Consider the following 12,836-nt stretch of genomic DNA (forward strand, 5'->3'; position numbering starts at 1 on the left):
TGCGGATGGATATCTTGGTGTAAATGCTATGTTTACTTGTTTCATTCACACAGAACTCAAAATGTCAACTAAACACATCCCTTGTTTTGTGTAGGCGGCAATCCATTTCGTATCTGTCTAAATATATTGCCCAGAGTTAAATGTTTAGCTTGAATTTAGTCGATACACTAATTATTAAAGTCGGTAATCAGACAATGGTATCACATATACATGAGCCAAAATGCAACTTTATTCCCCCGATGGATCAAACCTCAAATCGACAAATACAGAAATTGGCTTTAGTAAAGGAAAACATGTAAGCACCCTGAACATTGGGTTGAGCTAAATGATGCTTACAGAATCAACATATTCATCATGTGGACATACTTTCTGTACAAATTAAGAGTTCTATAGAGAGAATAAACCACAAATCATGTAGTTAAGGAATTCATAGTTCTCAAAAACGACATGTGTGCTAAACACAAGCAAACAGACATTTTATAGCAGCCTATTTACAGAAGTCAGTTTGACTAAAACAAAAGTACTCTTTAAAAGAACGTCAAATTCTGTCTAATAGTTTGAGACCCTTTTAAAGAACGAACATCAAACATTTAAAATAAAAAGATTTGGATCGCTTTTCTTATGTATGAGCTACATATAAGCGGCCTAATAAGAAAACAACTCACAAAAAGGAGTTATTAAGGGTGTGTGTGTGTGTGTGTGTGTGTGTGTGTGTGTGTGTGTGTGTGTGTGTGTGTGTCCTAGACTCTAGTCGTCCAAGTTATAGTTTGGGTTGACCACCAGGATCACTTCCTGTTCCTCCCCCGCAGACTCCGCCCCCTTTAGACCCCCCTGAGACAGCTCAATGAGGATGTGATCCTGTTGGAGAGAGAGAGTGGGAACCAGGGAGAGAGAGAGAGGCAGAGAGAGAGAGATATAAACTCAGAACTCACCAAGTGTAAAGACAACATTGAATGGCATTCAGCGTGTATTTTACTTCCATAATATCACACATTTCAAAATAAGTGGGGGGAGTCTTCAGGATTTCCTTAGGTCATGCGGGAATCGGAGCGGGAATAATAATGATATAATTGGTTGAAATGTTAAACCAGTGTGTCTATTTGGGGACCTGCGTGGTGGGGACCTGCGTGGTGGGGACCTGCGTGGTGGGGACCTGCAAACTGCGTGGTGGGGACCTGCGTGGTGGGGACCTGCGTGGTGGGGACCTGCGTGGTGGGGACCTGCGGGGTGGGGACCTGCGTGGTGGGGACCTGCGTGGTGGGGACCTGCGAACTGAGTGGTGGTACTTACATAGTGCACCAGCCTGTTGAGGACCTTCTCTATCAGGCTCTTCCTGTTGATCAGCTCCTCCTCCGAGTCAATCTCAGACTCAATCTCACTCAGATACCAGTTCACCACCGCACTCTTCTTCAGCTCCTCCTCTTCCTCAGCTGGGAAGAAAGACACAAGACACAAACCGTTACATTTTAGTGAACAGGTCAATTCAAATAAAAAACTAAAAAAACGAACAAAGAAAGACCAATAAATCTGGGGAAACATGAGGGAAGCCCAAGCACACCCACTTTAAGAAGGGGTTGGACTGTGTTGTAGTGGGTAGGGGTGGTCAAACCCCAGAGAAAAGGTACTGGGCTCGTTGTGCTCAGCCCAATCTGTGGGCATCCCTGAGCCAGACGCCCCAAACCTCCACCCGCCTCTGATGGGGACGCCCTACCCTCCACCCGCCTCTGATGGGGACGCCCTACCCTCCACCTGCCTCTGATGGGGACGCCCTAACCTCCAACTACTTCCAGGGGTGGACTGGCCATCTGGCATACCGGGCATCGTCCCGGTGGGCCGTTGACCCAATGTGGGCCGGTCCGGTCCGCTATGTTCCTCTCTCTCTAAATTCCCTCCAATTGGGCCGGCCAATGGGCTACAGAGAGCTAGCAGTGGTTTGCCAGCATCGACGCATATTATTGGTCTATGTTTGTCATTGTCAATCAATCATGGGCTGACTGGCTCAGAGAGCCCTGACAGTGCTGTCAATCACAACACAAACCAGGGTTGGCGGGACCTCATGGCATGGTCCGGAGCCGGGAGCCGGTACGGAGCTGAAAACGCCCGGGTGGTGCTGAAAAACGGCGACTTAAGCCTCTGGAGATGGAAGTTAAATGTTCAAAATTGACAGACCTATTTGGTGCCAGGGTCCACACCCCAGCAGGTGCTGCTGCGCCAGGAGACGAGCGAGTGGAGGCATATATGCTAAGTAACGTTAGCCTAGGCTACATTTTGAGACATGTCCAAAACCAAGTAGAAAACGTTTTTACATTGAATGTGATGTGACCTAATTAACTGCATACTTGTGACAACATATTAGCCCAGAGTTGAAGGGCTGTGACTGTTGGTAGTTGTGGTTGATTTTGTTTAAATAGGCCGAATTGTGATATTATTGGTTATTATTGTTCAGATGATTTGGCTAAGCTAGCTAACAGCTGCTAACGTCAGCAGTCCCTTGTTGCCATAGCAACAGTAAACATTGACATGGACTAATAATGAGCTGTAAATAGAGATGCAGAATCAAGCTGTATTGTAAATACAGATGTGAAACTTTGAATTTTAGCACAAAATACAAGTAAACCTATTGGAAATAATTAGTTTAATTTGCAATATTTGCCATTGAATTTATTGTAATCTTTCAATTCATTTATTGTTTACTGAGGTGATGACTATTTCGAGGAATGCAATATGTGTATGTTTAAAGGTTTATGTGAAGAAACATACTATATGTGTGATAAAATGACAATTGGTTATTCATAAATGTCTCTTTATATTCTCTGCTACCATCATCTCCTGTCAAACAGGTTTTCCTCACCTGCTAGAAGTTATTCTATGAGAGAGAGAGAGAGAGAGAGAGAGAGAGAGAGAGAGAGAGAGAGAGAGAGAGAGAGAGAGAGAGAGAGAGAGAGAGAGAGAGAGAGAGAGAGAGAGAGAGAGAGAGAGAGAGAGAGAGAGAGAGAGAGAGAGAGCGCTTCTCTTGACTTTGTGAGTTTATTATGCAACTTGTTTTGCCTCAGATTGAAACAAAAGGTTTGATTATGATTATTTCCTGGTTGAAGATTTTCACATAGATTTTAATTTCAAACATTTGCATATCTTTTAAGTTAAATTAACAGTTATGCAGGTAGGCCGAATTACAGGTCTGAATAGATATGCATTCTCATATACATGTATGTGCACATGTATACATACATGTGCACATACACGTGTATGAGAATATGAGAAGTATATGAGAAAAAATATTCAATTCTCTATTTATGGTTTCATAATGACTGAGTCACCGTTAAAACAAATTGGTTTCAGCTCTAATGATGTTACTGTCTGTAATATGTTTCTATTTAGATTATTTGTCAGGAGATTTTGTTATTATTGTCCGAGTCTGGTTTTAACTAATGCTGGGCTTACACCAAACGATTTTCACAGTCACAGACTAATAACTGCAAGAGAGGATTTAGCGTTGGATCATGTGTGATATTTAACAAGGGTTTTGTAGTAGATATGGCGGGTGGAGATGCAGCAACCACAGGTTGTCTGTTAACTTCCTGTTCGGGTTTCACACCTTTCTTGTCAGCAGCACAAGAAACACAAACTTGAAAAACAAAAAACTGTACTATTATTCGGATATAGGTTCTTCCCGTTCGTCTCCTCCCACCCCTAGTGCTAATAATGTAGTGGGCTGGTCTCCCAGTCCACCCCTGCCTACTTCTGATAGGAACGGCCCAACCTCAACCTGCTTCATATTATAGAATGATTTATTTCCTATTTAGTTAATAATACAGAACATAATGAACCTTAAAAATAAAAATCTCCTACTAAATCGCATTCGCAATCTTGGTCTAAATAATCCCAATTCGATTATTCCCCAAATCATTCAGCCCTAGTCTGGGATGGGCCGTTCTCCATGGATCCAAACAGGAGCAGCAGCGTCACTGGGGGGGGGGGGGGGGGGGGGGCTCACCCTCCTCGGCGCGGCGCAGGTGCAGCACCAGCAGGTTGGAGATGCGTCTGTACTCGGTGAAGGACAGGCGGAGGGCCGGGAGGGCCTGGCTGCCCGGCTCGCCGGGGCCGCTCACGCCGTTGCCGTGGCCGTTAGTTCCGTTGGCGTTGCCGTGGCCGTTGGTTCCGTCGGTCCCGTTGACGCCGTTGGGAACGTCATGGCCTGGGTAGATGAGGGGACAAGATGGTTTGATTTGTGTATTCTATTTTGCATATGATTATTATGTTATGTATTGTTGTGTAATGTATACAGTATCAGTAGGTCGTGGTGTGCATTTGCGATAGTATGCATGTGTGTTTGTACATGATGATTGTATGTATGAATGTATGTATATGTATGTTTGTATATATGTATGTTTACACATATATGTTTGTAAGTATGTTTGCATGTTTGTGCGTGCACTTCCATAGGCGTGTGTGTGTGTGTGTGTGTGTGTGTGTGTGTGTGTGTGTGTGTGTGTGTGTGTGTGTGTGTGTGTGTGTGTGTGTGTGTGTGTGTGTGTGTGTGTGTGTGTGTGTGTGTGTGGGGAGGTACCATTCTCCTGCGGCGGCTGCTCCTGCTCCTCCTCCTCCATTGGCTCGTCCTGCTCCAGGTTGATGTCCGGGGTCTCCACGCGAATGATGGACTTGTTGAGCAGGCGGAACGCCTCCTTCACGTGCTTCGGTTGCACCTGGGGGGCCGAAACAACCGCATCAACACGCATGCACACAAACACGTCCTCCAGAAAGCACCACCGTCAATAGGTGGTGCTTTGGTCCAACCCACTCCATCATTTTGAACGTTTTGAAAAGGGATGTAAATATGTAAATTTTTCATTTCTTGGATTTTTTGGTTTACATCTATTTATTTGCTCCTTCAAGTATCTTATCGTTTAGTTATTTTAATCTTTTATCTGTTTTGATTTGGTGTTTTTTTTAATGGATTTGATACATTTTATTGCATTGCCTGAACACAAAGATCATATTTTGCCTTACACATCCGTTTGTAGGTTATTTCTGAATTTCCAGTCTGGGATAAATTAATTAATAGAGCAATAATTAATTAATTAATAGAATCTCATCATATTTAGGTAGCATATCAGAGGGAGGCAATCAGAGGGGGCCAATCAGGGGGAGCCAATCGGAGGGAGCCAATCAAGCGGAGTGTATCGGCGGGAGCCAATCAGCGGCAGCGTCTCTAACCTCGTCGCAGCAGTGCATGCGGGCCATGCCCTCCGAGAGGCGGATCATGCTCTCCAGCTGGCGCACCGTGATCCTCCAGGCCGACTTGGACACGCCCCCCGAGGAGTCCCGCTGGCGCAGGTGCTTGTACTGCTCCACGATGAACTCCTCTGATTCGCTGGAGATCTGGAGGGAAGGAGGAGCATGAGAGGAGACACAGCAGGGGGCCCCCGAGGGCACATGAGCCTGGGGAGAGGTCAACACTGCACATGGATTTAAAACGCTCTCATGATGAGGACACAGACCGAGAGACAGACAGAGAGAGAGGGATGGACAGAGACAGACAGAGAGACACACAGAGAGAGAGGGATGGACAGAGAGACAGACCGAGAGACACACAGAGAGAGAGGGATGGACAGAGAGACAGACCGAGAGACACAGAGAGAGAGAGGGATGGACAGAGACAGACCGAGAGACACACAGAGAGAGAGGGATGGACAGAGAGACAGACAGAGAGAGAGGGATGGACAGAGAGACAGACTGAAAGACAGACAGAGAGAGAGGGATGGACAGAGAGACAGACTGAAAGACAGACAGAGAGAGAGACACAAAGAGGAAAACGGACGGGATGGAAAGACCGAAGAGGGAAAGGCAGAGAATCAGACAGAAGGGATTGACAGGGATAGGTTGACGGATGGAGGGACAGACAGAAATAGGAACACAGCCTAAGCCACACGGTCACACCCCCACGGTCAGTACCCTCCATGGTCACACCTCAACGGTCAGACCCCCACGGTCAGACCCCCACGGTCAGACCCCCACGGTCACACCCCCACGGTCAGACCCCCACGGTCAGAACCCTCCATGGTCACACCCCCACGGTCAGACCCCCACCTTGGGTTTGAACTGCCGAGCAAAGAGCAGGTATCTGCGGATCTCGTCCAGCGAGTAGAGCCGGTCCACGGAGTCCTCCACGCGGGAGTGCAGGTCCACGATGCGCCTGGCGATGGCGTAGTCCGTCACCTAGGCAACACGCATTGGTTTATCGCCCCGGCCGAGCATCCATTATTACCAATGTTTTCTGCTTGTCACAAAACGCTTTTGCATGTTTAATCCGAGCAACATTTCCCAAGGTTTTTGAGTTTTTGACGTATCCCCGATATTTTCGCAGTTCAAGAAAGGCGAAGAAAATACGAAAATCTTAGAATCTGACGTTGAGGTCATCTCAGCTTGAAATGAAATATGTAAATTACCGATAAATTATCCATTGTAGTATTTTGCACTGAAGACACTTGCAGGATTAACACTATCACACACACATACTGTATTCACACACACACAAACCCCCCCCAGCGCCCGCCCACCTCGTTGCAGTCGTCCACCAGGATGAAGAAGAGGTCGAAGCGGCTCATGATGGGGGCGCTCATGTTGACGTTCTGCTTCAGGCTCTTGCTGCGGTCGTAGCGCCCCCCCACCGGGTTGGCCGCCGCCAAGATGGACGTCCTGGCGTTCAGGGTGGCCTGGAGAGAGGGGGGAGGAGCTCTTTGTTAGTCTTTGATAATGGAAAGGAACAGGTGATATCCCTCTGTGTGTGTGTGTGTGTGTGTGTGTGTGTGTGTGTGTGTGTGTGTGTGTGTGTGTGTGTGTGTGTGTGTGTGTGTGTGTATATGTGAGGTGTGTGTGTGTGTGTGTGTATGTGTGTGTGTGTGTGTGTGTGTGTGTGTGTGTGTGTGTGTGTGTGTGTATATGTGAGGTGTGTGTGTGTACCTTGACTCCAGCCTTGGTTATGCTGATGGTCTGCTGCTCCATGGCTTCATGGATGGCCACCTGATCTCTCGTCTCCATCTTGTCAAACTCATCGATGCAACACACACCCTGGACAAACAATCACACACACACACACACGCACACACACACACACACACACACACACACACACACACACACACACACACACAGTTACTACCATTACTACATTTTTAGTCACAGAAACAAAGAAATACACTGACCACCTTGTTTAACTACGATTTAACTACTTCAAACTATTACCATTGATTTAACATAGCATGTCGTGTCATGAAGAGAATACACTATCCAGGCACTAGCAGACTAATGATGACCCACAACCTGTGGTACTCACGTTGTCGGCGAGCATGAGAGCCCCAGCCTCGATGACGAACTCGTGGGACTCCTCGTCGCGGACGACGGCTGCCGTGAGACCGGCGGCCGTGCTGGCCTTACCACTGGTGTACACCGCCCGGGGGCTGAACTCCTCCACGTGCCTGCACACACACAGATACAAACAAACACACACGCACACATACACACACACATACACATGCAGACAAAATCACACACAAACACACAGACAAACATACACAAAAACACACACATACACATAAAAACACACACACACACACACGCACAGTTTAGATTCGATTCGATGAGCCACATAGTCTCTCTTGGGAGGAATGTGTCGAGAGAAGGCAGATGCAGCAGCATATGGCCGCTCCATATCCACACGATGTATCCATATACAATCAAACTACCGTCAAATTCTTACATATTCTGATTGTGCATAAAGTTATTCGGGTTATAATCATTCATCTCACTACATTTACGTTACATTTAGCCACTTAAGACGCTTTGTTCCAAAGCATACGACTACAATCAAAAGGGAAAATGGATATTGGGGCAGGTACAACAACGACCACAGACGCGTGGTCAGTGAGTGTGAGTGTGATTGTGCAGGAGAATGCGTTAGTGCGACGCACTTGAGGAACTGGCTCTTGGCCGTGCTGGGGTCTCCCACGATGCACACGTTGATGTCTCCTCTCAGCGAGGTGCCCTCCATGGTCGTCTTGCCAACGCCTCCAAACAGCATGAGCAGCACGCCGCGCTTCACCTCGTCGTTGCCTGCGGTGACGCACACCAAACAACGACAACAAAGATTCACCGTCATGATTCAAAAATCTGAAATAAATCAACCAATCCAATTTAAGTTAGCGGCTATGCCCCTGCTGCTCAGCGATTGGTGGATTCTGTGCCAACGTCGGCTCCTCGGGGCGACCAAAGGGCTCACCATGGATGGTGGGGAAGAGGCTGGTGCAGAGGTTGTGGTAGAGGTTCTTGTCCTGGCTCATCTCAAACACCTTCTCCCACTCCTTCACCGACATCTGGCTCTTGATGCTCTCTGCGGTCTGCTCCTCCTCGCGGAGCTCCTTCCCGCCAAACTACAGGCCGGAATAAAGATAAAATATAAAGACCATATATTAACTACTGTAAAGTACAACACTGTAAGATAAGTAAACTACAGGCCAGAATAAAGATAAAAAATAAACATCATATATTAACTACGGTAAAGAACAACACTGTAAGATAAGTAAACTACGGCCGAGAAAATAACACTAATATATTAACTATAGGAAAATACAACATTGTTATATAAATAAACTACGGGTGAGAATAAAGACACTCGAATATTAACCACAATACAAAAGTGTACAGTTGAATAACCCTAACCCTAGAGTACAGAATATGCGGTACTGTACTATAACAGTGAGTGTTACCCGTGGGTTGGTGGGGGCTACATAGCAGGCCAGGAACGCCAGTCTGTAGGACAGCTCTCGGACCCCCAGAGCCTTGAGGCCCCTCATGCCCTCCGTCTCATAGCCCTGGCCCCCGCCCACGCGGGAACTGGTCTCCGTACGTAGGCCTGTCCAAACACACACACACACACACGCACGCACACACACACACACACACACGCACACACACAGACACACACGCACACAAGCACCCAAATACACACACACACACGTTATTAAGACACAGGTATCAGTTACAACACCAAACCCGTCGTCTTCAGATCAACACGGATGAATGCGTTCTCTCCCCAATAAATCCTTACGTGATATTATTTAACAGTATAACATTGTTCATAACGATCCCCTTTATTACACAATGATGCAGATTCTGAGAGGTCTTGGTGGGTGGATGGGTGGGTGCAAGGTGGGGGGATGGCGGGATAGCCGGGGGGCAGACTGGAAGGTGGGCCGATGGATGGGGGAGCGTATGGTAGGGGGCAGGGGGGTGCTGCGTACCGGGGGTGCTGAGCTGGGACACGTCGGGAACCACGATGAGGGTGCCGGTGAAGTCGCAGCGGTCGCCGGCCTGCGCCGTCTCCACCGCCTCCGCCCTCAGGATCACCTCCATGGAGCGGGGGATGGAGCCGCGGGGAAGCTCCGCCTGGGTCTCCTGGATACGCACCTGCACACACACACACACACACACACACACACACACACACACACACACACACACACACACAACCACACACACACACACACACACACACACACACACACACACACACACACACACACACACACACACACACACACACAACCACACACCTTCAGCAACCCTAATATGACCACCTATTCTCACCTCATGTAATGTAATGTACATTTATTTAACAGGAACAATGTACAAAGAAACGTTAACCTTGTTTAGACCAAGGACTTATGCATTGCAACAGGTTTTAGCCACATTCTATTTCCCACCTGTAGTCTCAAGTAAATTATATTTATTCATACAGACGTAACACCACAAACAAGCGAATAACATAACCACACACACACACACACACATCTGGGGACCTTACCTTCTGGAAGTCGATGAACTTGGACTTGTGCGTGTCCAGGTGGAAGCGGGCGCGGTTGTTGCACACGGGGTTCCGGCAGATGGTGGGCAGGGCGTATTTGAACTGCTGTGGGACGTCCTTGATCAAGCCCTGGCAGTCCAGGCACAGAAAGGTGCCGCTCACCTGCAGAGAGGGCCAGGGGGGGTGGTCAGTCTACTGCTACGGGCCCAGACAACGTGGTCAGTCTACTGCTACGGGCCCAGACAACGTGGTCAGTCTACTGCTACGGGCCCAGACAACGTGGTCAGTCTACTGCTACGGGCCCAGACAACGTGGTCAGTCTACTGCTACGGGCCCAGACAACGTGGTCAGTCTACTGCTACGGGCCCAGACAACGTGGTCAGTCTACCGCTACGGGCCCAGACAACGCTGTCAGTCTACTGCTACGGGCCCAGACAACGTCATTATGTGTGCGTATGTGCAACCTTTTTTGTTGTTCTCTGGAAATGTTCTAAGTTCGACAAGGGCCCTTTTCAGGCGCGTGTGCGTGCATATTTATAATTTTAATTTCTACAAATCTGCGTGCACTTTTTGTAAATCCTCAGCATGTTTGTGTGTGTGTGCAGGCCCGCCGGCCCCTATACGCAGAGTACGCAGAGTGCGTAGGGCACCAAGTACCTGAGGGGGCACCAAAAATTAAGGTTTGTAAAAAAATTAAAAATTGCATTATTGAATAAAAAAATATGTAAATTAGTTATGAAGAGGCCCACCGTTGTTAGCTCTTAATTGTACAACCTATCACTCCATTTCGGCAAATTAGATGTTTTTACCTAATATATAAAAAGGGGATCCCCCCCCCGCTCGCGTAGGGCACCTTAGCGGCCCTGTGAGTGTGTGTGTGTGTGTGTGCGGTTGCACATGTGTGTGTGTGTGCGTGTGTGCGTGCCCACCAGCTCGGGATGCACGGGGTGGGTGCGCACCACCTGACCACTGATCTTCACCAGCGTGCCGATGCGCATGGAGGACAGCTCCCGTATCCTGGGAAACACACACGATACATTAAGTACACACACAAGCTAACGGGGGGATAACGGAGAGCTCATTATGAATCAAACTGCCCTTTGTACTTTTTTAACGCGAAAGTCAAACTGTTCCAACGGTATCACAGGCTCAGTGTTTGTAATTAATTGCAGATTTGGCCCCGGAGAGTATGTTGGATTTGGTCTCACTTGTGTCTGGTGGGTAGGTCTTGGATGGCCACGTAGAACTCTTTGCAGAGCGGCACTTCTCCGTGATCTCTAGCAAAGTTACGCACGGCGCAACACAGGAACGGATACACTCTGCAGACAGAAAACAACATCAGTTACAACCTATAGAACAGTCTTCTGGTGGTGGATTACCCTTTCCTTACCAACTACTAACCAGTGTTGTTGTTTTACATTTGCAAAAAGATTATACTCATAATAACAATTGGTGGGTTTACACTGGACTGTCTCAGAGTAATGTTAAATTTTGTAACAAATTATATGATATACTACTACTGATGCTAGTAATACCTTGGTTGTTTTTGATAGTAACAGTTAAATTATTGATATAATAATGTTAATAGAATAATGCAATAGTCACTCTCTGCAAAGGAATTCCTCTCCTGTCAATATAGAGTGTATATTTTTTTAATTCGTAAAACTGCCCTGTACGTCTGCTGTGACACCTAACTTTTCCATCCGAGATTTTAATCAAGCCCTGGTATATAAGAAACGTCGGCCGTGTTGTTGGTAACTACTACGGTATAACCACCTGTAGTACTCCTCCTGGATGGTGGTGGCCAGTTCCTGGTTGAAGCCCTCCAGATCAGCGAAGCTCACCAGAAGAGTATTCCTCTCAGGCCGGATCAACTCCTCCGCCTCCCTCACATACTTCACCTCCCCGTCTGCCGTCTGGAACCTACACACCAGAAACCAGAACAGCATTTAATACGGAATAAGTACAAAGTTATAATAATGACGACCAAAAAGACGACCGATTGTTTGAAAAAGAAGAGGCGAATGGTTTATAGTAGTTACGTTAACTTATACAGCGCAGTTTTTTGGGCCACGATGCCTTTGTTGGAAACAATAATAGGTTCTGAAAATACTCACTCTTCCAAGAAAGCTTGAAATAACTTCTGGCATTTTTCTGCCAACTCGTCTTTCACGATATCTCCGGTGTTAACTACAGCGGGCGGTGCGACATCCATGGTGAAATAGTCTTAAAATCTAAATAAAAAGTTAAAGAAATGCAAGTAATGTGCAAGGATTTCCTCTAGGCATCCACAGCACCAAAAGGAAGAGGATGTTCTACGGTTTCGCGCGAAAACTTGGACCACGTGATCATCAGCGCGCCACTGTCAACCAATTGCTTTCGCCTGGTTCTGACGAGGTCTAATATAATCTGGATTGTGACCAATCCTGTCAAAGCAACAAGTGCACATCCCCTCTTCTACCCGCGAAACAAAAGCCGCATGGACTAAATCAGAGCCATAGAGAGAGAAGTGTTATCTCTCACTCTGGACTAAATATATGCGCATGCAGTGAAATAGTTAAATACTGTAGTTAAAATATTCTGAAAGTTGGTGGTTTGAAAGAGGATCTTTCTATTTCGTAATGAAAGAGACTGGCCACTAGAGGTCACCATTATGTTAGCTTTTTACAATTCTCCCTCTCAACCATGCTCTCAACTTCTTAATGCTAGACAAAGGGGCCTAAACCAATACGTCGATGTCACAAACAGCCACCCGGACTGCAGCAGGGGGTCTGCAAAGATGAAGGCTAGACTCTTAATACAGTGGTGATATGGTAATAGAGATCGAAAACCATAGATACACTTATATAGGTCGTTTTCATTATACATGTTGCTTTTCCTACTGTTATGTGCACTTCGAACCTAAAGCCCAGTTCAGACCAAAGATTCACCTTGCAACGGCTTGCAACGGCTTGCAACGAGACGGTTTTAGAACGTC

At 47.0% G+C, this 12,836-nt stretch overlaps 1 protein-coding gene across 1 annotated transcript; it reads right to left on the reverse strand.

The window, feature by feature from the left end:
- Positions 1-209: 209 nt before the first annotated feature.
- mcm6 (minichromosome maintenance complex component 6) lies at positions 210-12,195 on the reverse strand. The gene is made up of 18 exons (XM_030363648.1): positions 11,977-12,195; positions 11,636-11,782; positions 11,068-11,178; positions 10,789-10,876; positions 9,860-10,021; positions 9,297-9,462; positions 8,763-8,908; positions 8,276-8,426; positions 7,968-8,109; positions 7,334-7,475; positions 6,961-7,068; positions 6,558-6,713; positions 6,088-6,216; positions 5,215-5,379; positions 4,568-4,703; positions 3,995-4,195; positions 1,291-1,430; positions 210-858 (listed from the first exon to the last, which is right to left on the reverse strand). The coding sequence occupies exons 1-18, from the start codon at positions 12,072-12,074 to the stop codon at positions 748-750; spliced, it is 2,499 nt and encodes an 832-aa protein (XP_030219508.1). The 5' UTR covers positions 12,075-12,195; the 3' UTR covers positions 210-747.
- Positions 12,196-12,836: the final 641 nt, after the last annotated feature.

This window comes from Gadus morhua, chromosome 8 (assembly GCF_902167405.1).
Source record: "Gadus morhua chromosome 8, gadMor3.0, whole genome shotgun sequence".
In the NCBI taxonomy this organism is placed as follows: Eukaryota; Metazoa; Chordata; class Actinopteri; order Gadiformes; family Gadidae; genus Gadus; species Gadus morhua.